Genomic DNA, 27,994 nt, shown 5'->3' with positions numbered 1-27,994 from the left:
TTATTGTGATGACATTTACATAAAGCATAAATAGGTCAGTCTCACAGGTGGTAAATGTTTTAGGGGGAAAAAACATTAATAATCATCATCATTGACATTATTGTTATTGTGCAGGGAACAAACAAAGTCAACATCACAACACACACAAAGTCAAACACAAACAGAAAATATCTTGAATTTTGCATACACACAATGTATACACACACACACACACACAACAACAACAACAACATTGCATTATCATTTCATTAACAAAATAAAGGCAATTTCATCCTGATCACTGAATACAGAAACTCTTCAATGCATACTGAGTGTAACAAGTAAACCTAACGCCTAACTGAGTGTCGATCATGTAAGAAAATATGAACTCAGTCCTCTCTTGCATGATGGTTTTGATGTGCAGACAGAGCAACTCAACCCTCTTCTGAGAGAAAACCTTTCTGCTAAATGATGAATATAGACACAAAATGACTGGTGTTTAATTTAATTGGAGCCCTTGATGTATATATTCTGTTTGCTCATGAAATCACAGAATCATGCTGAATGTATGTCCTTTGTTCTTGATCTGGAGGTTTCTTTCAGTATGATGCCATTTCACTGAATATGAGTGCCGACAGTGAAACAGTGACAGAGCAGAGGGAGAGTCCTGCTTTCCTGCTGCTGAACAGAATGAACTGAAGTGAAGTGAAGCTAGCAGCTCAGTGGTGTTGAAGCTGTGTCTCAACAGATGAAATGAATAAGACTGCTCAGTGAAACGGCCACAACATGGACACCGCAGAGCAGCTGCAGAGCTAAAGCTGGTGTAGGTCAGTGTAACAGAGATGATCTCATCTCTTCCTAGTACCACATACGTCCACCACGGTTGAAAAAGATCAGTAACATAAACGAGCCAGCAGAGATCAGATCTCGCTCTCGTAGGTGTGCATGTAGGTCTTGAGCGAGAGGATTTCGGCGTAGCTCCGGGTAGTTCGCCGGTACAGATCCAAGCCTGTCAGGATCTCCACATCTCTGACACGAGCCGTGTGCATCTTCATCAGGTCCTCCACCCAACGAGACTCGTCCTCTGAGCTCTGCAGGGAGAAGGTGAGGCGCACAGAAGCATAAGCATTGACAGAAGGGTGGGGTGACGTGCAACAAAATTTGAATTTGTCATATCGAAGGGGGCAGATGCTGTGTTTATTAAAATGCGATGAAGCATTGTAAGTTGTGATGTTCCTTACTTTGCATGTCTCGTCGTTGCTGGGTCTGTGTGGCAGGATGAAGGCAGCGCTGCTCAGCGGGCCGCTGCACGAGTCTGCAGCCTGCGTGAAGTCTAAGCAGCTGGTCAGGACCACAAAGTAGTGTGTGGGGATGGGTATCGTCCCGCTTACATACCTGCAGCAAAGGTCAAACAGAAGACTCAAGTTATTTGTAACAAATGGACAAACTTTGTCTCAGCCAAGATTCTTATTTTCCCTGAAACTCACAAAATACCAAGTGCTACATCATGTTGCTAGACATGATTATGCCGATCACAAGGTTATTTCAGTTTAACATTATTTTAGAAGAAAAAAACATGTTTGAAGCTTCAGAGTTAGAAAGTGAAGCGCAGCAAATGTTCTTACTCTTTTATCTTGTCAGCTGAGTCTCTGACACCATCATAGTCGTAGTCAAATATGGGTCCAATGAGCACGTTCACTCCGTTTCTCTCAGTAGCATATTTCTTCACCAGCGCTCTCTGGAAGTAGCCCCATATTCCTGAGAGAAACAAAGAGAGAGGTATGAGAATGTAACAGGGGCGATGTGAGGAGAGGTGATACAGTGAAATGTATTAGCTGGATCTTTATGTGAGTCATTTAGCTCTTGAAGACTGACTTACTCTTGAATGCAGGATACATGGGGACGGTGTTGGTGATGAGGACAGCATCGTATTTTTTGTCTATGGTTGAAGACAATTCTGTCAACAGAGAAAAAAAGAAACGTGTTTGAAACAATCTGAGGTAAAGTTCTCTGTTTATAATGTTACTGTAACTGACAGACATGAATAAATCTCATACTATGAGGCATTATCCATCCACCCGGATTTAAAAGAGACTAATGTAGAGTTGCTCATATAAACCAATAAATAAAAGACTTATTACAGACTTGCAAAATTATTGTTGTAGTCAAGGTTTCTGACTTTTAAAGGACGTTTTTCCTTGACACTGTCACCAAGTGTTTGCTCATGGTGGGAATTGTTGAGTCTCTGTAAATAATATTAAAGAGTACCTGATCTATATGTAAAGTGTCATGAGATAACTTCTGTTATGATTTGGTGCTATATAAATAAAACTGAATTAAAATATTACATTTCAAATGAAACTAATAAGATTCAAAATATTTCTGTAATTTGATTTTGTTTCGGTGTTCAGTGTTTAGGCTGTGGAGGTAAACTCACGTGGTGGGTAAAGGAAGGCGTAGGTGATCTGTTTGTCTGCTCTGTAGTTGGTACAGGACTGACTGTAGGCTGGAGGGACTCTGGTATCAGGTCTCACACAGTTGGACAGGGCTTCAGGTAGAGGAGACACTTCTACCTGGAGGACAGCACACACACACACAGAATGAAGGTCAACTGATGCTTCAGCTACAGCTGCTTTTCAGTTGTTTAATGTCGTTAATGTCTTGTTGGACTGCTTGGTGAGAAACGTTATAGCACGGGAGAAATTCAACTCTACTTCTGCCAACAGGGGGCGCTTCAAGCACAGCGAGTGCACAATCTCACAGGCAACCAGAGTAAGCCTAATAAATAAGGAAAATTGCTGGGAGAAATTGTATGAAATATTGTGTGGAACACACATCATATGGTACATATGATCAGTGTCACAGAGGACAGACAGCAGGTCACAGAGCCACGGCCACTGCTCTCAGGATATATTCATAGCTTTAAAGTTTCATCTTCAACACACATTGTAGAGAAATGCTATGTTTTTGTGGACAGGAACATTTAGCCTGAATAATGTTTAAACCTTGAAAAAGTTTTCTATCTGACACACAGAGGTATCCATTACAACTTGAGACAACCTGACCTGAAGAGGTGTTCGTTGGTTAGAATATGGCAGCAATAAAAGTTTTTATTCGAATATTTGAATTGGAGGAGGTGAGTTTTTAAAAATCTAGCCACAAACACAGACAATGCTGAAAAGGTTTTTCAGACTGTCTCTGTTTCATAATAATAACAATAACGATCTGTTTCATATTAGAGTATGACAGCGTTACTCAACCAGAGTGCCTTCTGGCTTCATAAGAGATCCCATCAAAAAACACTGCAGACATAATAAAATTAAAACTACCCAAAACTAAAGCGACTGCTAATTATGAACACATACAAAACATGTTTCACATGCCCCTTTCCTCATGTTACCGTGTCAGCATGAGGGTCAGCGAATGACTACATCATGACGTAAACAGCATACAATGTTTTTATACCATGTGATGTTACAGAGTTATGAGAGGCTGAGTGAAGCGGTGGAACGGTATGACCTGAGAGTTTGTTGGTTGAGAAACGTCGGTATCTGTGACTGACACACCACCTGTCCGCTGAATATCTGTTGACTGTAAAAGAGCACAGGATGAACGGTACCTGTCTGCTGATGGTGTACGATGTCCACAGAGGCATAGACAGAGACTCGCTGTAGCCGCTGATGAAGTCACTGTGGTGGAGGATGAAGTATTTGGTTCGGAAGAGTACAGCAGGTCGGCCGTGCGGCAGGTTCCTGCTGTCTGAGAGGAGGAGAGCACAGAGGAGACACAGGTGTGTCTTTTGAAAGATTCACTGATCAAGTTTTTATATGCTGTTAGAATTAATTGACTTCATCTTCCAAATATTCTGTATAAAGGACAGGTCATATTCAGCAGCATCATGAACACACTGACCATCAATAGCTTGCCTCAGTCGCTGGTTTAGCTCCTCCACTTTGTTCTGTAAGAGACAGAGCCAGAGTGACTCCAGGTTATAGCCTCGTACAAGGGTCACTTTCAAACCTCTCTGGCCCCTACTTTTTACACGCAACTGCAAAAAGATCGGAGATTGAAACAATCTCTTGCCAGAGATTTACATGGAAATCACAAACACAGCATAGATGAAGTGACACACTGCAGAGAGGAGCTGGGTCTGACTCACTTCCAATCCAAGCAATTCAGGAAGCAGATTGCAAAAATACACTGACAACAGACTGCCTGTTGGTTAGCTAATGAACTGCAGATTTTGTTGAACTGAACTGACTGGCTTGAAGGTGAGTCGACTCCAGCTCTGCAGCAGAAAGCAAAGAGGCAAACAAGGTTATTCCAGAGTTTAAGCAAGAAGAAGCACACATGTAATTCAACACATTCACAGACAGTCAAACAGTCATGATGATAAGGCCTGTGCAGATAATTCTTTACAGGTTCAACAGCACTGTGAAAGCACAAAAAATATTATAAAAAAGCCCACAAGTCACGTGCTCTGTTTGGGATGTCTGATGCATGTTAGGTTCCTAAAAGGTCAACACACAGCAGGACTGACAGAGCAGCTACAGACAGAGAGCAACTAATATGTCCAACATCTGAAAACATCAGTTTGATCCATTAATGGTAACTGAGTGCTGCTGAGGTCAGATCATATGTCTTTGTCAGATTAACATGTCCTCTACATCTTGGACATCACGTTTGCTACAGTCCTCTTTTTATGTGATGACTGAATGCTTGATGGACTGCTAAATGCTAAATAAACTGGCCACTTTGTTTTCACTATGAAACACAAAAAGAATATCTGATGAGAGGATCTGAACTGACACCTCAGACTGTTCTTTATGCAACTGCATAAGAGATCCAGTCAGAGTGGAAGTAAGAGCTTCATCACTCATACCTAAAGTACAACAGACACAATCTCAGTAAAGTTCCAAATTTGACCACATGAGGAACATTTGATTTAGTTTCCTTTCTCCTCTGAACTGAAGATTTTCATATTTCAGCCTCGCAGGAGTTTAGCATCAGCTCCAGCATCAACTCCTGGTCACATATTTTAGTTCTTAGTTAGATTAAAAAAAAGAGAATAATTAAACAAAAGTTCTTCTCTTCTTCACAGCAGCCAGCAATGACTGATGAGAACTATACAAACAGTCACATGAGCGATGAGATAAATCAAGTGATCCTCGTGTTTCATCTGTCTCATCTCATATCAGTCCAAAGTGTTTGGACTGAATGAGGAGATGACATTGTTAATGTGGGTAGTTCCTTATAGCTCCCTTGTGTCTGTAAATATAAATAAATATAATAAATTGAAATAGATATACATCAATATGAAGTTATTGACACTGATTCTAAATCATCTCATGGTGAAACAGTTTTTTTCTCATTTGGAGTCAATGAAATGTCACATGATTCTTATTTAACTGTGATTACAGAAGAGGGAACCCCGGAGGTCGTGATAGAACCAAACTGTTTGAGGACATGCTGACATAAACATTAAGTCACACTCATTTCTATACGCTGTGAGCTGAACACTGAAAGCTAGGCGACATGAGCATTTGTGTTAGAGAATTATTGTGTTACAGCTAAACCGCCTCGTTGCATCGACTCAAAGAGTTGTCCATGCATATTAACCTAACATTAAAGTAACACATGATCGGCTTGTTGATCAGTTTACCTAAGAGTGATTTGAACATACAAAAGACACCAAAAGAATCCACGTGTCACTGTTAACTCCAGTACTCCATGATAACTATTGATACTACACCATGATAAGGGACAGATGTCCTTCCTTAGTGGACTCACTTTGAATTAAAACATCGTGATATGGCCTGTAGATTTATACAGTTAAATCCAGCACAGTGATATCTTATCATCTTCACAAAGTTAATGCTGTCTGGTGTAAGTTATACCTGTTCACTCATAACCTTTCTATCCTGTCTAAGCAAGGAAAACACACTTTGCTGGTTTAAAGATCACATATTTTACATTTTTCTTTTATATGAAGTTTTGATATCCAAAAGAAACTTTTAAACTTGTATTTTAAAGGTCCAGTGTGTAAGATTTAGAAAGGAATGTGCTGTGTTGGTCTCCTTCCGTGGAGTGCACCATATTAAACTGCCATGTTTCTACAGTAGCCCAGAACAGACAAAATAAACACTAGTTCTAGGTGTGACTCTTTCACTTCTTTTGCAGCCACCGTAGTTTCTCCTTCAAAGTAAGAAGGTGTTTTATCTGTATATCATTTGAAGTTTTGATATCCATAAGAAGATTTATTTGTGGTTTTACATAGCACCTAGACCTGCTTTATAAAAACAAAAAAGAAAATGCCATTTCTAAAACATGGGACCTTTACAATAATGATACGATGAGGCCTAAAGAGTCAATGATAGGCTATGTTTGTATTCACATGTAATCTGTTGATGTCAACTATCTCTCTAGCATTAACATCAGGACAAAATGCATAACTTTTCTCCTTCTGTTATTATTCTCCAGTTGGCATCATCTTTTTATAAATCGTACAGATGTCATGTATTAGAGTTTGCAGATTTAAAGGATATTTCTAGTTCATTAAGACATGTCTTCCAGTTGTAATAACATTACAGCTAGAATAATTCCAAGAGTGAACTGCTGTGTTAACATGGAGTACCAGGGCAGCTGATGCAGACCAGGATGATTTTGGTTCATTGTTGTTATCACTAATCTAAGTGAGCTGACAGACAACCCGATCTCCTAAAGACTAGTATTCCTTCCTGTAGTCTACAGAGCGCTGGCCTCAGATCTGCCACTGAGTCATCATGGCTGACCTTGTCGTCGCAGCTGCAGCCCAGGTCGTCGGTTCCTGCAGGAATAAGACCAGAGGATACTGGCTTGGAAACCTCCTCTGGCATGGCAGGTCTGTATGGAGCGGCTCTCAGCAGGTGGTTCAGACTGCCATGGGTTCCATTATTGGGAGCTGGTTTCAGACCCAGAAGATCTGAGATGGAAAGAAATCATGTTTAATGTTAGCTAGAGGAATAAAAGGAAGCAGTCACATGAGAAACACAAACGCACATAATTGTTAAAAACACGTTTTGGACACAAAAATGTATCTTACCACACATGACATTGTAAAGCTCAATGTTTTCAAAGGCTGGAACTTTAGTCCTGAATTTAAATGTAGGTCCATACCCCAAGAAAATAGTCTGAAAATGAGAGTTCATGGTACATATAAGCTGATCTGTGACAGTAAATAACAGTTTATCACTGTTCCTACTATTTCAGCATAACAATTGTCATCCTACAGGCTAATAGAGCAGTCATAAAAACAATGTCGGCCACTGTAGATACCTGCATGCTGTTGATTTTATTGTCATATCCATGGTCACCAGAGAAGCCACAGTGTCTCCTCCCTTCAGGAACCTTCCTATAATGAAATGTATGAATGATACATCAGTATTTGGATGATTCACATTGATATTAGGACTGATTTGCATATGACGGCCCATGTGCCTATCATTAAAGAGCTCCCACCACTCCTCTTTCCTGCAAATGATCAACACGTCACTGTGTCTGTTTGCAGACAAAAGCAGATCGTGGTGGGCTGTGTAGACCAGAGGAGTGTCTACATGCTAAAGCCATCTTCAAGTCTATGAGAAAAATCCTTAATATCAATCAGTCAGTCTTTCATTGATCATTTTGTACAAAGCAAAACCCAGCTGGGATGTTCAGAACATTTCATCAAATGACCCAGAAAGTTTTTCAGCCAAAGTTCAATCAGGAGTTTAAATATTAATGAGCACATGGAGCAGTTTTGTTTAATATCACTGCCATCCAAGCTGCAGCTTATTTGTTTTGTTAACATTTATTGTGGCCACTTGTCGTCCCTCTTTGACAAACTGTGGTCAAACTGATTGTAAAAGGACGAAAGAGTACAAATAAATACAGAGCTTTTCTTGACTGGGTGCATGCCACAAATGTCACACAGCACTTCAAAAGTAGAAAAACAAAAATCAACAATCTTTTCACCAACAACTTCAAAAGACTTGATCCAGGATGCCTTCAGGTCCACTCAGGCTTCAGAGGGTTAAAGTGTGGTGTTAATACAGTTGAAGTGCAGTGTGTTGGCAATAGTCACCTACTTTAGCCCTCAGCCCAGAACAACCACTCCTCCACACAGCTCAAACCACGCTCCTCTAATTGAAAAACAACCACTTCTTATTAAGTGTCCATTAAAACACTGCCTCCAGTTATACACCTCAATATAAGTGTGTGTGTGTGTGTGTGTATATACTGGGTGTCTAGGAGGTGAAGCCACAAGCATGTTAAAAATGTAAATGACTAGCTGACGGGGAAATGAGACAAACTCTGTGTTTCATTTGGTGTGAACACTTAGTTGGTTTGGGATTTATGTGGACGTTGACCAATGTATATGCGCTTGTGTGTACATGAGTATGTGAGCATGTATGTGAGCATGTGTGTGTGTGTGTGTGTGTGTGTGTGTGTGAGTATAAACCCTCCTACACTCTGCTCTTAGCTCCTCCAGGTCCAACGATTAGCCCGTCTGTCTATCTGAGCTACCTCAAAGATCTCTTTCATTTAGCAGCTGTGCATGTGTGTGTGTGTGTGTGTGTGCGTGTGTGTGTGTGTGTGTGTGTGTGTGACAGAATGGAGCTCTCCTAAGGTTCACCAACAAAAACAGCATGACAGCTCCATGCAAAGGGACAGTTACTGACATGCCCATGTATACACACACGCACACACACACAATGTGTGTGTGGTTTGTTTTCACTTTGGGTCCTGGTGACTTCATGGTTTACTTTGTCACTGAACGCTGCTCTACATCAAACACCTGTCAGACTTCATTTCAGCATGTCATTAATGTGTCAGCAGCTTCATGTTCTGTGTGTGTGTAGGTGTGTGTGTGTGTGTGTGTGTGTGTGTGAGTGTGTGGGTTTTCAACATGTGTGTGGTTCGGGACAGGGCACATCTTAAATTTTTCAGTGCTACATGTGTTAATGATGCGTTGATAGCGGCCCGTGTTGACATAAAATGTGTTTTTAAGTGGAGCAAGATGTGCAGTAAAACGCTTCACTTTGATGGGTGGGCTGAAAACGCCACATCAACACTGAGGGCGCAGAACAGGAGAGCTCGATGCTGAGCAGGAACAAACTCATTGAAGCAACAAATTGAGACTAAATGGTTTTGAACTTTTTGGCTCTCAGCTAGTTGACTGGTTGGCATTTAACCCTTTGAATTCTGTGTGTGTCACACAACCATGCAAGATTCACTCACGAGACTGATCAGGTGTGCAGTTGAGATCAAAATATATGCCTGATTCCAAGATGGGTTTGGTCTAAACCTTGACTACTCAGTACTCATGTCAAAAGATGGTGTTTAGTATTGTTGTTCCTCTCAGAGTCTTCTAATGAGTGCTGGGACGTGCAGAAAAGTTCTTATGAAAAAAAAATGTCTACACAATTTAAAATTTCTGTCTCCACAGGTTTGTCATCCAAAATGCAGAACAATATAAAAAAAATATATAAATAATTAATATAAAAACATGCTTTTGCCACTCCTGTTTTCTTTTTTGCGACAAATACGCGCATATCTTTGGCACTACAGTTCCCATCCTGCTTTGGATGATGTAAATAGGAAGTATAATGTTGAAGGAGCTACACCTCAGTCCTTTTTTTTTAGCCTACATTTGTTCACAGTGCAGTGAATCTGCACCACGCTGCAGTAACTTCCAGCTGTTCCTGTTTGCACTACCACCACAACCACCCGCATCACTTTTTATTATCATCTTAAAAATTAAACAACCATGAGGAAAAATCTGAAGTTATATCTTTAGACATTTATATTTACTGTAAATAGAAAATCACTAACTCCTGCTGTATGTGTCTGATGTGTGTGTCCTGGTTTGGCTTAGTTTACTAAGACTGAGACTCAGAACGGGTGAAATGGAATGCTAAGGGTTAATATGGGAAATCACTCAAAGGCAATGGGCTTCCCCTGAACTTCACGAATACACTAAATGCTTCAAAAGCTTTCAGTCACACATTTATGATTTGATTTTTCACTATAAAGTTCCACACATGTGTCAGGTCTCATGTGAAAAGTTGTGAAGTTGTGAAAAGTCAGTTGCATATATCTTGCATCAGAAACATTAACTCCATACCAGGTTGAATATTTCAAATGTGTCACCTTTCACAGTTTAACTTCAAAATGTTGGATGTTTAATTCATATATATTTGTACTTCCGGTTATAGTGCTGTACTGTACCGTGCAACGTGCCACTTCCTGTCCACCAGCAGATGAATCTCTTCGATGCGTCGGTTGTTGGCGTAGTGCAGTCTCTTCGGCAGGTGCTGCTTCAAGTATGCCTTAAAGTGCTGGTCTGTCTTCTTACACTGGAACAAAGAAACGACTTTTGGTACTTTGAGCTTTGAAGGTCCAGTCAGACACATCATAAGACAGCAGGTTCCACCATTGCATGCTAAATAATACAATTCTCTCCTTAGATCACACACATTCTCACATTTTTCAGAATACTTACTGTTAAATTTGCAACAACAGCCTTGGGGTCATCTGAAAAATGAACAGACAATTAGCAAAATGTCTGTTTTACAGGAACAAGGTGAAACATGGTAAAGTTGTCTGTTTAAAAACAATGTTTCCTGTGGTGGCCACTGTAAGTACTGAGCACGCTGCCAATGATCAGATCAGATTTTTATTCTAGCCTGCAAATTATTCTGTCGTCTTTGATGGTGAAGGTTTAAGCACAGTGAAGTCTGTGTGAATAAATAAATACCAAATAACGTCTGTGAAAATGAACATGAAGAAACCAAAAAACAAAGAAACAACAACAAAATCTAGCAAGAAAGATAAAAGAAGAAAAGGTCTCTTACATTTAGGATTGTTTGGGTGTCTTGAACGTATTCTGCCTAGTGACCCAGGGACGAGGATGATGTCATCAACGCTGGTCATGTAGTTACTGAGGAACTCGGTGCGATCGCAGTGAGCCTCTTCCATACCTGAGAACACACAGGAGGGGGAGTGTGGGTGTGTGTGACTGGCTGTTAAAACTTGAATCAAGTGAATGAACAATGCTCCTCTGTGTGATTGTATCTACTGCCAACGCACCTTTAATGAGCACGCATGCAACTTCCCTTTATAACAATGTGTGTGTGTGTGTGTGTGTGTGTGTGTGTGTGTGTGTGTTTGTCTGTACCATGATCCCCCACCAGAATGATGTTGACGCAGCGGTGCAGTTTCATCTGTTTCAGTCCGTCCATCAGTTGGCCAACAATCCTGTCAATCACCCTCAGAGGGTTGTTCAGCTGAAACACACGGAGCGAGTCAAAGTCTGCTGAGTGTTTTGATGATACACAGCATACACACACAGAAACTATAATGGTGTATCTCTGTGTGCTTTAACATGTCCCCATGTTCACACACACACACACACACACACACACACACACACACACACACACACACACACACACAGTCTTTACCTCCGTGCTCATGGGCCCCATTTTGTGTCCATACGTGTCTGGTTGTTCAGAGTGCATAGCGTACACATAGGGCCTAAAACGACATGAGAGTCACATTGGAGATGTGTTTGCAGTGATAGTGATAATCACTATTCATAACTTTATAGATATAACAAAACAGGTTTTCAAAAGCTTTACAGTGAATCGTTTTGGTGTAAAGTATCTCATTTATAATCCATTTATAATCATTTGTTTTTTTGGCTTCTTAAAAAAAACAGTCTCGTACAGTAGGACTCCTTGTCACATTTCAGATGTCTATTAGTTGTCGGCAGTTTTCATCTCTCTGGGTTTCATTTCAATAACTCCAGCTCCACCATGACAACATTGAATTTGGAATAATTGGGGACATTTTTACTGCAGGAGTACTTTTACTTTGAGCATCTAGCTGATGATACTTAATCATTTTGATCTGGGGATTTGAATGCAAACTTGTTGCATTTTTGGCTCTTAAAGGTCCAGCATCTTCTTATAGTGTGGGACTCATAGTAATGTTGCCAATATTCATGGACACCCCCCATTCTCAGTTTGTATTCAGTGCGTACTTATGTTCTCATTTTGTTGTCATTATTTTTATTTATTGCAATGTGATATTTGTGCATAAGATCATCTAATATTTGCAGTAGGTTAAAAGGTGTATTCAATTTAAAGCTCTTACAGGCACTATGAGGCAGCTTAAGGGTCCTTTTAGTGTAATGCAAGATAGCGCCAATTAATTAATGGACCCCAAGCCAGCCTACATGTCGCGATGTTGTCGTGCTGATGTGCTTGTGTTTCTGTATTGACAGAAGTAAAGGATCTAAAACTCATGCATGCCTGAGAGTGATCCTTTGTTAATACATTATATTTTATTTTACTTCTGCCAATATATCCTTTTAAATGTTACACACTGAACCTTTAATGTATAGTTGATAGTCAAGAGGCAGACAGGAAGAGGAGGGACAAGAAAATGAAACAAAGAATCCAAACTGGACTTCTAAGACAACCCGGAAATCAGGTGATGGTGTATTAAACAATTAACTTCAAACAATTCATAAGACATAATGATTAAGCATTATCATAAGTGATTTGTTCAAACTGTGTCTGCAAATGTTGACGAAAAAAATGAAAAAAAGAGGAAGAATAAAGCATAAGAGGAAGATGAAAGACAACATGAAGCAGAAAAGGAAAGAAACTTCACCTCTCCCCTTCAGGAAGGTGGAGCCACTGCAGCATGGTCAGTATCCTTCTCTCCAGTGGGATAGCACTGGAACACAAACACACGCACACACACACACACACACACACACACACACACACACATAATGAAGGGTAACATTTGAAAGCCGAAGCTGAAAGTGAGAACAAGCCAAAGCCATAAACACAGAGTTACGGTAATGGACTGATGGGTTCTGGTGCCCTGTCGCCTTCTTGAATCATTAAACTCTAAACTGTTCCTTTAACTCTCAGAGTGCATAAAGTTGAGGCTTGTAGAGGAGAACAAATTGAAAGCCCCCTGACTGTTTAAAGTGTCTGAAAGTCAAAAGCTGCCTCTATGCTGCCTGTGTAGTGACGAGGCCACCAACCAAGCTGCTGGCTGTCATATAGTCCACAGCTGTCAACCATCAAGCCCAGGACCGAGGCCCTGAGTGGGGTTGATGTAGGCAGTGGGGGGCAGCATGCAGGTGTGCTTACCCTGCGTTCACACTTGACAGCGGACCTCTCTCCATGTTTGCCTCCTTTCTGTATTTTGGTCTATGTTCCCTCTTTCAACAAAGTGTTCCCTGTCCCCGCTGTCTGTTTTATAAACTCTATCCTTCTTTCTTCTCCTCTCTTCTTCCTGTCCTCCCTTGTTCTCTGCTTGTGGTTTGGAGTCGGGGTGGTGCAGGGGGGTGGGGACCTCCCAGAAAGCTGAACCCAACACAGACCTTCAACCAGTCAGCCATTTAGCAACAATCCCTGGTCCCCATTACCATGCCAATCCCACAGTGGTACCATAACACTAAACTATGTAATGTGTTGTATCAAAAGGCTTTTTCACCTCGTCATATGCACACTCTGTCTCTCATTCTTTCTGTCTTTCTCACACATCTTTGTCTGTGCCAAGTGCCTGAAAAGCACTGTAAACCACACTCCTCCGGCCCCCATGGTTCTACAGAGTGGTACGTCTGCAACCCACGGTTCACAGAGGAGTCCTGCGCAGTGTAAACAGGCCCATTTGCACAAATTGCTGTAAAAACAGCCCAACACCGTCCCTGCGCTGAGATCTGCTCCTCCAGCTCCATCAAAGCCTTCTCTGTGCCCATAGATGTGGGCTCCTTTGTGTTCCACATGCTACGGGTTTCATGCAGTGGTCCGGGTGAGCAGCGGGAACATGAACGGGCATGTCCCTGAAGTCCCTGAATTATCAGTTAGAGGACAGTCCATCTCCAGTGGACTTCAAGATGCATTAACACCAAACATGTTTGTTTAACCTTAAATGTTTTCCATGTAAAAACTGCTATGATCATTTTCAAAAAGGTCTCTGTGGTTACCCACAAGTCTCCTCTGCAGTTCTAACCCCTTTATGCTGACTCCATGCAGCTTTAGACAAAACACATGCACTCTTTGCATGCAGTCTAAATATTTTTGGCCTTTTGTGTTTGAATATTTCTGCATACTGAGCTCCCTGAACAGTATTAGAATCTCATGAACTGGCTCTGACTGGAAAGCTGAGACTCTTGTGGGTTCAATGAGTCTAACAGTGTTCATGTGTGATGGTGATCATTTCCATGGTAGCCGTGGGTTGTTGTTGTTTTTAAATTTGATCTCACTGTATGAAATGACCCGTTGTGACCTCTAAGATAATCACAGCCTGATGGAAGTGTCCGAGCACAGACTGAAGGCTGAGAGCGTTCAGAGGATGGACGGCTTTCCTATGTAAACAACTTCGAGAATCGCCATCCAATCAGAAAAATACAATTCTTACAGAAATCTTCAAATACCAGTTCCTAATTGTTAAATCTTTCACCAACTTTATGTAACAAATATCAATAAGAATGAGCATCACATACTTCATTCATTATGTACTAAGCCCTTATGCACTCTAAACTTTCAATATTTGAACAGCTGTCTAAATGGAACACAATGTTTATTACAGATTTATGACTAGAAGAACTTGATTAGATGATGTATAACTCATATGTTGACCTGCTGTCACCTGCCCTTCCAACAATCTGTTTATTGGAGTGGAAGAGGTTAGAAACTCTAGAGAGGGCTGATGAGGCCATATGGGCTCACACTCAGTTCAGGTGCAGCTCAATTAGTACTGATGACATAATGCAAAGCAGCAACAGGAAACAGCACAAGGTTTTAGAGGTATGAAGACATCGATGATGGCATCAGAAAATAGTCATGATTGTAAAGCCTCCAATATGAATGCAGGCTCATTTTAGGCATCTGGTGATACATTAGAATAAAATAGTGTATTCAGGATGTTCTGTGAGTTTTGTTTACAATCCAGGATTCACTTATCAAGCAACATGAACAAATATTAAAATGCCAAAGAAAACTATTCCAGAAGATCTAAGAAGAGACCAAAGAAAACACAGTTTAGAAGTGCTGTACTCTGACTCTGAGGAGAGGCTGTCATTGCAAAGCATCGACCCACGAGCAAGGTCCTCAACACTGACCTGAAATGTATTAATATTATGTTACACAGAACCTCTGGGAGTCGTCACTGGAAACTATTTGGAAAAGAACAGGCACTGATGAACCATCTGTTTATCTATTACAGGTTAATTTCAACCAATCAGATCAGTGAACCATATAACATACTGTATTCAGGGTCACTTTATTCATTCATTCATTTTATAAATGAATGAATGAATAAAGTGAATCCAAGACTTATGCAGAACTCCAGCTAGCTGCTCTGAAGGAGCGAGGCTGTGAATGTACGGAGGGAAAATATTTGAGACGGGAAGCTGTAAACGTCGACTTACACAGGCCAGAAGAACGTGGCAGCCTTCACTCCCTGTTTGAGCGCTGTGATCCAAATCTGAGAAACAAAAAGTACAGTCTGATTATTTTAGCAGTCTCACATACTTTAGTTGGATACTGCTGGAGTGTTACCCTGGACACAAACAAAACCACAAGCATGTGAAAACCAAGGTCATGGTGTATAGTCTGCTGCAGTGTGCTATCACACTGTGTGTGGTATGGACCAACTCCTGTTATTCCAGCTGATGCAAAAGGATACAGGTGGCTGCTTTTGTTGGTGTTGGTGAAGACACTGGTTACATCCTGACTCAATATGAAATCCCAGCACAGGTTTGTTCTTTAAGTAAACTGATGAAACCTCAGGCTCTAAAGAGTTCCAGGCAAGTCTAACAAGAACTAAAAGTGACAGCCCAGCTTTCATAATCACATATTACCATCTGTTGTTGAGCAATAGATAATAAAGGCTATCAGAGTTGGTTTCAAACAGCTTCAAAAGGAAAGTGTTTCCTGTCTTTTCTTTGTTGGCATCTGATAAACATCTGAAAAAACACTCGTGTTCAAAGCCATCCATAAAAGTTATCCATCGTCAAAGGACGAAGAGGCTCACTGATAAATATACAAACACAGCAGTGATGAACTACAGATGATAAAAAGAAGAAGAGAAGAGAAGAGAAGAGAAGAGAAGAGAAGAGAAGAGAAGAGAAGAGAAGAGAAGAGAAGAGAAGCAGTACTGTACTTACCGGCTGTCCTCCCCACCAGCGATGGTTGAGTTTCTCTCGGCTTCTCAGGGTGAAGGTGGCATCAAACACCGGGTCATACATGGAGTTGCCAACAATACCGTGAGACTCTGGGTAGAGACCCTGAGAAAGATTCAACACACTGTACATAAACATTTTTTATCCAACATTCTTTATTCAGTCACTGAACTCTGACTACATACACGTGGAACAGGCCTCTATATGGGACAGGCCTTTCATTTTTGAATTCAAAACTCATGCTCAGCCATTTAAACCAGTATGAAATAAACAATAAAAAATCTGGCAGCCTAACTTAGACAGGTTAGGTTACTGTAGCTGTTTCAACTGTGATACTCCACAAGAGTGTGACAAAGAAAGAGCGTTGTTCACTCTCAGCTCTCTCGACACACATGATAAAATATATATATGAGCTCCTGTGCCGTACCGTAGCCAAAGAGTAGAGGTTGGGGAATGTTTTGGAAGGGTACACAGGCCTCATGTATGGAGCATGGGTTCCACATGTTCCTGCAATGGATAACAGAGCAAAGGAAAGTCACAGATTAACATAAATCATTTATTGATATGTCTCATGGCTCCATAAATCATCACCTCAACATGTTCCCCCTCCTCGCCAGGGAAACAGTGTAGAGATCTTACAGCTAAACTGAATCTCTAATAATCTTACTCAGTTTCTCAATGTTGGGTATGACGGTGCTTCCTCTCTTCACGTAAGAAGCTCGAAATCCATCCACGGACAGCATGATGAGTGGGGGGCGCACAAACCTGCACACGCGCACACACACACACACACACACACACACACGCACACACATACAAAAAGGTTTAAAGAGGAAACAAACTGCGCGATGGTGAAATAAGAGAGAGTCAGGGCTTTGATTGACTGATCACGTTATCACTGCTCAGATGTAAACATACCCAGCAGGACATTCAGCCGTCTTGATCTCCTCACACTCATCCTGCAGCCATGAAGTGTCTCCTGAAATGACACGATCAGAGTGAATGGAAGTAAATACATTAGTTACAGTACATTAGATATAAAAAAGGAGATCACATGTAGAGTAGCCCATGTTTACCTGCACTGTAGTTAAGTAGTTATTGCAAAGTAATCAGATTTCTCTTCTACCTTTCGAATCTTTTTTGGAAACATGTCTTACTTATTTTAACTGTAACTCTGAACATACCTGTATAAAGTCGTTGTAATGGATAAGCACCATAGTAGACCTCTAACAAAGAGGCTGGCCCGTTACAGTGGAGGTTCAATGAATGGAAATGAAACAATGTTACACTGGATATCAAAAGGAGATCACATGGAGTAGGTGGAATGTGTGTCATCTGGATAAAGAGTTTTCTTTCACTTCGCTGTTGGACATACTCAGTGTAGTCTGAAGTTTGTCAAACAGCAGTATTAGGCAATCTTGGCTCAATTATTGAGTGTCTATGGGATAAAATAATATAATAATTATCCCATAGACATCCAGGAGTGGAAACAAATAAACTATGGAGGTTTAAGGGCACATGTTTCCAAGCTTGGCCTCAGGGGAGGCCCACAAGCCAAACCTGATTACAGAAAGCAGGATATGTATTTAAATGACGGAAATTAGGTTACTTAAATCCATAAACACACTGATTATAAACAAACTTCTGCTGTTAGCTGTAGAGCACAGAGCTTTGTTCATATTTGTCTTGAAGATAAATACCATAAACATTTACAGCAGATGTTGATGTAGACGTTTTTAAGAAGTGACAGCTCACTAGATCGTTTTCATTCACTATTCAGCCTGAAACCTAAAGTTAGTCAGTTATTGGTGGATTTATGTTCACAGAGTCCTGAAAAGCTCTGTTCTAGATAGTGGATCAGGTCGTTGTATGTGCTGTAATTGATACTTTATTGATCCTTTGAGGGGAAATTCTTTTTTTACATACAACCACACACAAAGGGCTCATGCAAATGTGGAGAGAGATGGTGGAGTTATGAGCAGCCACACAGAGAGAGCAGTGCCTTGCTCAAGGGCACCTCGGCAGTGTCCAGGTGATGAACTGGCGCCTCTCCAGCTACCAGTGCACCTTCCATACTTTGGTCCATATTGGACTTGAACCAGCCACCCTCCAGTTCCCAAGCCAAGTCCCTATGGACTGAGCTACTGCCACTGCCGACTAAGCTACTGCGGCTCCATTGGATATTTAAAGGATCTGTGTGTATGATTTAGTGCCATCTAGTTGTGTAGTTGCTGGTTGCAACCTCCTCGCCTCACAATCTCCGTCCTATAGTAAATGAGAAACTGGCAATTCTCTCATAAGTGAACTCTGTGGAAGCTGTGGAAACGTGGTGGAAGAGGACATCTGGTCTCATTCTAATGCAACAAAAACATCACCTTATTTTCAGGTGGTTATACACATATGAAAACATAGATATGAATATCATATTCTCTAAATAGAACCCTATAAATCTGACACACTGGACCTTTAAACACACAGACACACACAGGAGATTTGAAGTTGCAAACCTTTACACAGCGTCCTGTAGTTGGTACAACAGTCTCCTCTGGCCAAACAGTCATCGGAGCAGTGGCAGGCATGTTGTTCATTTCTGGTCTCTCCACACCGATCTTTACTGCACTCATAACCTCCCACTGTACGCGAACACAGGAGGGGCTTCAGTTTAGAGAATGAAACATTCACACAAGAACCAGCAGGGAATAAAAACTGTCGGCTTCCAAACCTAATCTGGGAGATTAGTTATGAAAGCACGAGAACTGAGAAATGAAAGCTGATATATTAATGTAACTGTGGTTTGGCTGCACTTTACAGCTGAGCACTCCACAGTTTGGGACAAACATGGGCAACATTGTGTGTATTCTGGCCCAGTCCTCGAGATGAAAACACCAGATGACAGTTGTAGTTGGAAGCAGGATTTGTCACTGTCTGTAAAGACCAGAGCACGAGCCAGTATATCATCATTTTCAGGCACGGGGGAGGGTTACAGTGGTGAGCCTGTGGTAAGCCAAAGACCACCAGGCTGAAGGAGAGAACATCAAATCAGACCAGTAGCTGAGGGGATGTTGACAGACCAAGAGAGCAGGAAACACATGAACAGAGAAACAGAAACACGCACAGCCTGAAAGAAATCTGTTCAGGTCCACATGCATATTATACTACATGCATGGCTCACTTCCAGCTCTTACAACTCAATTATTCAGCTGGACAATCAGGCTTAAAAATCATCCATTGGCCTGGGTCTTGATTAAAAGGCTCAGCATTTTTCAAACGAGAACAACAATTATCATCAAGCCCTGTTAGTCATATTCAAGGCACAATAGAGCCAAAATACAAATTTCAATCCAACACAATCAGGGTCTGTCTAGATGGTTCCATATCATGGCAGTGATGACGCATTCAGATCCTTTACTTTCAGCAAACGTAGCACACATGTAAAAAAAAAAACACATTACAAGTCAAAGTCCTGCATTCAAACAGAAGTAACATGAGCTAAATGTACTCAAACTAGTTCTCAATGTAGAAAATGCAGTGAGAATTCAATATTATATCAATGGATTGTTGTGAATGATGCATGTGTAAGTAGATGTAGTTGCTTAAGATGGAGTTAACATTTTGCGTCCACTAATCAGATGATCGGCGGTTCGATCCCCGGCTCCCCTGGTCTGCATGTCGAAGTGTCCTTGGGCAAGATACTGAACCTCAAATTGCGTGTGTTGTGTGTGAGTGTGTATGAATGGTTAGCTCCTCAAACTGATGAGCAGTTGGCACCTTGCATGGCAGCCAATGTGATCAGTGTATGAATGGGTGAATGAGATATGTAGTGTAAAGCGCTTTGAGTGGTCGGAAGACTAGAAAGGCGCTATATAAGTACAGTCCATTTACCATAGAGGTGATCACGCCTTCTCCATCACCGACTTTGGAACGACCTGCCTGACGAGATAGAGCTGGCTGAATCAGTGAACTCTTTAAATCACTTCTTAAAACTCATTTTTACAGACTTGCAGTCTATTTTGATCTTTCCATCTCTTGATCTTTTTGTCTTATTGCCTTTTTTATCATTTCTTTTATTATCTTTTTATCCCTTTGCCCTTAACCAGATCTACACTTTTAATGTCAGCTTTTCCCTTTTTATGCCCCCATGTTACTTCCATTCTTCTATTTTAAAGCTTCTAGGCCAGCATTTGTAATTTTTCTTTTCATTGTTCTGCCTGTTTGTGTGGCACAGATTTATTTTTATTTTTTACGTTTTATGTTTGAACTTTTCTTGATCTAAACCTGTGTGGCCTTCTGTTGGGTCCTGTTGGGTTTTTAAAGGTGCTATATAAATAAAACAGAAAGCTGTGAAGTAACCAGAAACTTGTAGTAGAAGTTATAAGTATTACTTAAATATGTCAAGAATACAATATTCTCCTCTGATTTGTACTGGAGCAGAAGTACAAGACACAAGTATCGAGTATTTGAGTAAATGTATTTAGTTACTTTCCACCTCTGAAAACATCTTAGAAAATGGAGCATATCTGTGTTTTTACTGCTTCCTCTTCGACATTTAGAGAACCAATCTTGTGTTCATGTGTAACACATCTGTTGAAAACGTGGATTTCATTCTGTAAATCAAGAGCATCCCTTCTCTTCTCTCACACACACCAGTGAAACGACACATCAGAGTCGCATTAAACAGACGATTTGTTGGAAAAAAAACAAAACAAAACAAAACAAAACAAAACAAAAAAACAGATGACCACCTGATGGATATTAAAGGCCGGATGTCCAGGGATTTCCTGCAGCTTAACGACAGAAAAACCTGAGACTGTTTGATTTGGCCTCTCCGACTTGACCTGCACCATCAAGAGCAACCTTGACCAAACACGCTGCCAAGAAATCTGGCTTTCATTTCTGTTTTTCAAATCATAGCAAAATGTTTTTTTTCTGCTTTGGGAATATTTCTAAAATTAAACGGTGTGACTGAGTGCACAGACACAATGTTTGCTGTGTTTACATCCACATTTCATCAGATAAACTGAAGAGCTCCTGAAGATAAAAACACTGATGGAGGTGATGAGAATCAGCAGACAAGAAGGGAAGATGATGGAGTACCTGTCCGGAGGCAGAGCTGATCAAAGTCCGAGCAGCAGCCGTTGTAGGTCTTACACAGGTTGTCACAGCGGCAATTTGGCGGCTCCAGTTCAACCAGCTCGAAACACCTGTTCCTGCAGGAGCCGGAGGTCGGCACGTACTGAGATGCAGAGCGAGCTGAAGACCAAACACACAGAGATTCAATGAGTGTTGAGGAAAATGAATGTTTTATTGGTGTTTCCTGTGGGGGGATGAAGCAGCTCTGCACAAAACACTCGACGTCAGTATGCAGAAAAGATTCCCAGCATCACATTAGACGACAACAGGGTTCCCACACATTCCTTTTTTTGGCTTTTTCAAGATTTATTTGACAGAGACAGTTTAAGAGTGACAGGAATGTGGAGAGAGAGAGGGATTCGAACCCTGGGCCGCTGCGACAAGGACTGAGCCATCGTACATGGGGTGGATGCTCTACCAAGTGAGCTAACTGACACCCCAGGGTTCGTCAAATTCAAAGACTTTTCAAGAACTTTCCAGGCCCAATTTCCTCAAATTCAAGGACCCAACACAGTATAGTTTGAGACAGACTGAGAATCTGTCTCACAGACAACAGACATCTGTGCTGATGTCCCTCATCGTTATCTATTTGTCTATTTTCAAAAACATTCAAGGCTTTGATTTTTTTTTTTTTTACCTCAATCCTAAAAATTGCATTTTCTGATTTTCTTTTTCATGTCCCTGCTCTACTTATTATTTGTCAGATATCCAGCGTGTCAACAACATTTGGAGCATATAAATCTGCAGAAATATATAAATATATGGTCAAATATAGGCTATTTAAATATGATAATTAAAGTACCTGTATGATAATAAAGGCCTTTGTAGGATATCCAATCATTTTAACGGTACAGTTATACAGTAGCTTGTCTGGGCTGCATGTGACTCCTGCTTTAAAAGATAATTTGGGGTTTAATGAAGGTCTGAGGTCAGTGTGTTACCTACAGTGTACAGTGATTGGTGGTTTGGAGAAACAGTTTGATTGGTTAGTTTTAGTTTGGGATCGAGGCAGCGTGAGGCCAACAGCTCTCGTGTTCTCAGAGATAAAACCACTGTTTTTGTGAAGGGAGCCTGCTGGCTTTGGAATGAGCGGTATAAAGCATCTAAAGTGACTGGTACTGTCTAAAAAAGTTAACGGCTGACTGCACTAAAGGAAAAGTATCAACATGTACAGACCTGCAGTCATAAATGTAGAAATATAACATTACTTTGTCAAAAACAAACTCAATACATTCCTTTCTTTGATAATGACTCTTAATTACTGTAAGCTGATGCCAGACTCTGCCGTCTGTGGTAACTGTATCTCACCATGAGGACTACTCCCCATAGTTCCCACAACACAATAATGCTCTTGTCCGCTGAGGACCCAAAGGACAGTGGCTTGGTTTGGACTCTGGCCCACAGTGTGTGAGAAGCCCGTGGCTTAACTGAAGACATCCTGGAGATCTGAGAGTGAGACAGAGTGAACTTATTGCTACACTTGGAACAACATGCTCCTTGTCCACTAACCCGTGAAAAAAAACAACCTCGCTCGCACAGAAAAGCAGCGGATGCCAACAGCGGCCTTTCAGCACACGTTTGTGTGTTCCTGTGTGGACATATGTGCGTGCGTGTGCATATGTACTCTGTGTGAAGGAGCTGAGGTGTTGCATTGGAAATTATTTATGCTGCACAGCTAGTTGTGTCAGTGTGGTACAGAACCAACAGAACTCTGGGTCTGTGTTTACAGAATACTGAGAATTAAAGGTCCAGTGTGTAGAATTTAATGGCATCTGTGCTGGGTGTAGTTGCTAGCAAGATGAGACGTACTGAATTATGGTGGCCGTGAAACATGCAAAAACATAACAGACCAATCGAGAGCCAGTTTGTTTGTGCCGGGCTACTGTGTCCTTTAATGGCAGCAACCAACCCACAGCATCTGTAGATATTAAAAGTCTCATTCTAAGGTAACAAAAACATCACGATTCTTATTTTCAGGTAAATAAAACATATTTTGTAATATTCTGTGAATAGAGGCCCTAAATCTCACGTACTGGATCTTTGAAAACTGATGTGGCCTAGCCTTGATCCAGGATCATCATCTACAAAAACTTGGAGATTTCTCTCTGCTGCTGAGGATTATGAAAATGCAAACTCATCAGATGGGACACAATGCTGTTAATAAACAATAAACATGGTTCTGCAGAAGGTAAAGAATGATTAAACTTTGAGGCTAATAGTCCTTTTGCACAGCAAACCCAGTAACTGAAGCTGCTAAATCCAATTCAGCCATTTTATTACACCTGTGCTTTACTGTGCCATGTCCAAATGTCTGTATGCTATCTTCCATTAAATTCAATTAAAAAAACAAACAAAGATGGCTGGTGTGCTGCCACCTCAGGCCTGCTGATTGTTCCATGCTTTGTATCTGATTTAAACGGCAGAAACCTTTCTGCAGAGTGAATCCTGCTTCCACACTTTACAGTCGCTTCTGGTGAATTTGTATTTTGCAATGTGTGACTTTAACATAACAGATTTTATGATGAGTGACTGAAATGTCCAGTTTCTTACAGATGGTGATCTACCACTGTATTATGTTGAATCAAGTGTTGACGAATGATGGAAGAGCTTTGGTTTGAAAGTATTGAATCTGTTGATTCATTTTAATAAAAAATGGAGACAGTACTGTAACTTTTGTGAAAACCAAAAAAAACTTGCCTATCTTAGAGTAAATACTTTTGAAGAGATGATTACAGTCTTCTTTTGGATCTATTGTGATTTTTAAGTATTGTGATTAACTGATGGACTGTAACGAAACATCAGAACGAAGAGTGATTTTCTTGCTCGGTCATTCTCACGGTGCGCACCCACCAAAATGCATTTTCTTGCAAATTCTTCTTCAGATGTAACAAAATAAACAAACCAGAAAAGAAAGTGCAGCCTGTTGCTAAACGACAATCTCCAGGGAAGAAGCAGAGCTCTGCCTTCTCATGCTGACAGGGTTTGAGAACATGGAGCATAAAATGAGCTCCAATGCTCTCTTAATATTGACTCAAGGGTAGAGCAACACAAACACACTCTCTCTCTCTCTCCTCAAAAAAAAAAAAAAAAACACACGAGTTGCCCAATCATGTCCTCGCAGGGTCACAGTGATCCGTTGTAACCCGCCCTCCACCCACCACCACCGACAGCACATACTGCTGCTCGCTCATTTCATATGCGCTGGCAGACACTTCATATAGAAAATAACCCAGCAAATAAACGGAGCAGGAGAAATTCCTCCGGAGCTGCCGTTGTGGAAAGTTCTCATCTAATTGCGCGTTGTTGGTGTTTAGAGGAGTGATGTGGCGTGGACGCTGTGTCACTCCGGCTGACGTTGGGGTGACTGATTGCACTTAAAGCTCACATGGGGGTTCAAGATTTACTCAGCTCTGAAAAAGTTGTTTTCTGCGTGTGTCTTGGAGCTGGAGCGTGGCTTTCAGCCACACTTGGCCAAGATACATGAACGCAGGTCCAAAACACACCTCACATGGCCTGTGCTCAAACACTGGCAGCTAAATGAAAGTGTGTGATTCCTTCACTGAACACATGTGTGTTATTAATGTGTTGAACACAGTTCTGAGGAGCTTTCACAGGAGATGGATGAACATTTACATTGATGCAGAAAAGCACATGATACTGATTGACTATGATGAATTATTAATAGTTTAACTGTTTTTCTAATGAATCTTTAAGGACATAAAAAGTCAGAGTGATGTGGAAATCTACAGAACATTTTTCCTAATATCGATTTAATCATTCCTGATCTACTGTTATACATAAAACTGGAAAAAACAGAGTACAAAATCCAGAGAGTCATGCTGAGGCACCACATTTTCTCTCCCACGCAGCATAAAACAGCTACATTCCACCAAGTTAAACGTTCTGTAACGCAGTCACCAAAGAATATTTTGAAGGGATCAATTTTCTGCAGTTTTCAAATAAAAAGTGACAAACATTCTGAAAAAACCAGCCTCTCTGTTAAGAGGAATTGTGTCTTTTGTTTGTCGTGTGTGAGAGTGATCTGGATCACTTTGGATTTCTTGGACTGGACTCAAGTCTGGGACGGACTGTCTTCGCTGGTGCTTATGTTTCATAGACCAAATGTTTAACAGACGAATCAACGGAATAATCTACAGATTTTAGTCGCAGCACTACTGTACCCACTGGTCAAAGGATGCAGTGATTAATAAATAATTAACAGAAAACACAAACCTCTGCTTATTTTTCAAACATTTCTCAAATCTGTGCTTGTCTTTCGTGAATTGTTGAACAGTCACAGCTCTGCACAGCTCTACAAATGATTACAATGTTACAGTCTGTGAAGGGAGAATCACTGCTCACAGCTCAGACACGTGTATTAAACAGACCATGAACTAATCAAATAATGTAACGCTTCATTAATGCCAAGAAGGAAAGAAATGCTTTGCTGAAATTCTATCAAATGGACTGGAGTTTTGCCTTTACTCTTGTCAGTGTGATACTCTTGCCTACTGTCTATGAGGTCAGAGGTGAAGGTCAGTCACCCTGAAGGTTTGGAGGGATTCAACACCTCAGTCGTGTGGATGTGTGTCAGGTCAGGGTCAAGCGGTTCACAAATACGTTCACTAATGTTTCCCAGTAACAAGACCAGTGTACTCACAATCTGTCCGGGCTGAAGTCCCATCCTCCCGTCTTGGCCGGTCATAGGCAAATCCCAAACACATATCAGTGCCACACAGGACTGACAGGATCCAAAGAAACTGAGAGGACAACAACACATCCCACATCAGAACAGTCATTTCTATCACTGACACAGCCACTCCACACTTTGTGCTCTCTCTCTCTCTCTCTCTATCTCTCTCTGGATATTCACATAAAGTGTTGCATTTTGGGGGATTTTGCTCCTCATTTGGTGCAAAATGCTTCAAAATGTCTTCATGTCCTGAAGTTTGTCAGCTTCATGGAGCTCTTCCCCTGCTGGAGGTGGTCTAACGCAGCTCATGACCTGTCAGGACTGGCACGGTGTTTAGTTCTAAGTGAATACGGACCACCCGCATCCGCATAACAATCGCCTTTGATAGTTTGACGAATCGCTCTCATTTGGAAATGACAGACGAATTTACATTTCAGCTGCAAATGCTTAGTAGCACGGAGGGAGGAAGGAAGGAGAGAGGTGGGAGGATTCCGAAGGAAAGTGTGAGAAAAGCAGGAAAATGTCCTTTCGGCCACCACAAACTACCAAAGTACGCGGTTAAATGCGTATTTACGCACGGGTTTACGCACAGCGACATCTATAGTTTGAAGTGGCCAACAGCTAAAACGTTCATGCACGGACTCTGTTTACTGTACCAGTTTGTGCAGCAACATGTTCCTCTGTCGGGCCAAGCGCAGTCCTGTGCTGTAGGTCGGAGAGTGAGTGATGCTGACTCCGAAACCGAAGGACCACCAGAGAGGAGGACCGTTGAAGAGAACAGAAGGGAGAGGAGGGGGCGGTGACTGAAAGGTGCGGACCGGATTCTTATTGGTGTTGGTTTGGGGTGGGGAGGGCTCTTATCTTCGCCAGGATATACAAGAATGAAAGATGAGGAAGGGAAAAGGGGGGGGGGGAGGAGCTTTGCCAGCTCCACACACCAGCCACAGTTTTACTCTGCATGACATCCGGACAGTTTGAGCTCATAATGGACCCGCGTTTGTGTTAAGATAAAGAACTGCAGCTCAAACCAGGACAATAAGTCGTTCATGCAAAACAAATGTGCACAAATAAAGTGTATTATCATTTCACAGCAGAGGACTGACCCCTGACAGAGGGTGAGGGGATCCTTCCCGTCCAAAGCAGCCAGCTGAGGTGGTTTGACCCTCTGATTAAGACGTCTTCTGGGTACCTTCCTTTGCAGGTTTTTTTGGGCACGTTCAACTGGCAGGAGATCACGGGGTATAACCAGAACTCTCTGGAGGGGTTACGTAGCCCACCTGACCTGGGAACACCTCAGGATCTTCCAGGAGGAGCTCGAAAACATTGCTAACAAGAGGGACGTCTGGGATACCCTAAACCTGCTGCCACCACGACCTGATCCCAGATAAGCCGAGGACAGTGGATGGAAAACTATATCAAAATGTGTTCCATGCCATAAATAAGTCAACATTCTGACTGTTGAAAATGTCATGGTCACAATCTGTGATCCTGTTTATCCATGGAGAGTGGAGGCCTACTCCACATCAGCTACCCACGTGGCACTGCAAGAGAGAAGTACTGGAGGAGTGACAGTTCACAGCGGTTACACACACATCACCTTGCACAACCCTACACTACAGCGACTGATTTAGAGCCGTACAGATTGTAAGACCTCTGGAGGTGTTGTGGCAACAGCTGTCCATTTACTGAAAGGCTGTGGACTATCAGAGTCTCAGGTGATGTAGAATAAAGAAACTCAGTAGCACAAAGTGCTGAGACATTTTCTCCATTCTTGTTGAATAAAGTTAATGTTTTTCCTTTTTTAATGGAAAGTTCTGGTTTGGAATGGGTTGTAGGAGCACATTCTAAATTCATCAATTTTCATTTCAATGTCTTCGATTAAAAGTTGCTACAATCTATTTTCCACAAAAGTATTTGTTATGGAATTTTCTATCCTGTGTACACACGGTCATACATGGGCC

The 27,994-nt window shown here is 41.4% G+C and overlaps 1 protein-coding gene across 1 annotated transcript; it reads right to left on the bottom strand.

The window, feature by feature from the left end:
* Window position 1: 1 nt before the first annotated feature.
* enpp2 (ectonucleotide pyrophosphatase/phosphodiesterase 2) lies at window positions 2-26,800 on the bottom strand. The gene is made up of 25 exons (XM_019279263.2): window positions 26,690-26,800; window positions 26,001-26,100; window positions 21,305-21,460; window positions 18,718-18,843; window positions 17,129-17,189; window positions 16,878-16,975; window positions 16,638-16,717; window positions 16,196-16,315; window positions 15,458-15,513; window positions 12,679-12,744; window positions 11,463-11,535; window positions 11,177-11,285; window positions 10,854-10,979; window positions 10,502-10,533; window positions 10,228-10,355; window positions 7,294-7,369; window positions 7,061-7,148; window positions 6,771-6,940; window positions 3,892-3,937; window positions 3,599-3,738; window positions 2,417-2,552; window positions 1,859-1,936; window positions 1,605-1,737; window positions 1,221-1,374; window positions 2-1,070 (listed from the first exon to the last, which is right to left on the bottom strand). Exons 1-25 carry the CDS (start codon window positions 26,705-26,707, stop codon window positions 900-902), a joined length of 2,541 nt encoding a protein of 846 aa, XP_019134808.1. The 5' UTR covers window positions 26,708-26,800; the 3' UTR covers window positions 2-899.
* Window positions 26,801-27,994: the final 1,194 nt, after the last annotated feature.

This window comes from Larimichthys crocea, chromosome XIII, assembly GCF_000972845.2.
Source record: "Larimichthys crocea isolate SSNF chromosome XIII, L_crocea_2.0, whole genome shotgun sequence".
NCBI classification, from domain to species: Eukaryota; Metazoa; Chordata; class Actinopteri; family Sciaenidae; genus Larimichthys; species Larimichthys crocea.
This window is presented reverse-complemented; position numbering and strand designations above follow the sequence as displayed.

Excerpts from the sequence above, each read along its gene's own strand:
- enpp2 (XM_019279263.2), bottom strand. Across the intron at positions 16,976-17,128 it reads ACGGCTGAATGTCCTGCTGG|GTTTGTGCGCCCCCCACTCA; the intron begins GTATGTTTACAT and ends GCGCGTGTGCAG. Across the intron at positions 1,071-1,220 it reads GCAACGACGAGACATGCAAA|AGCTCAGAGGACGAGTCTCG; the intron begins GTAAGGAACATC and ends TTCTCCCTGCAG.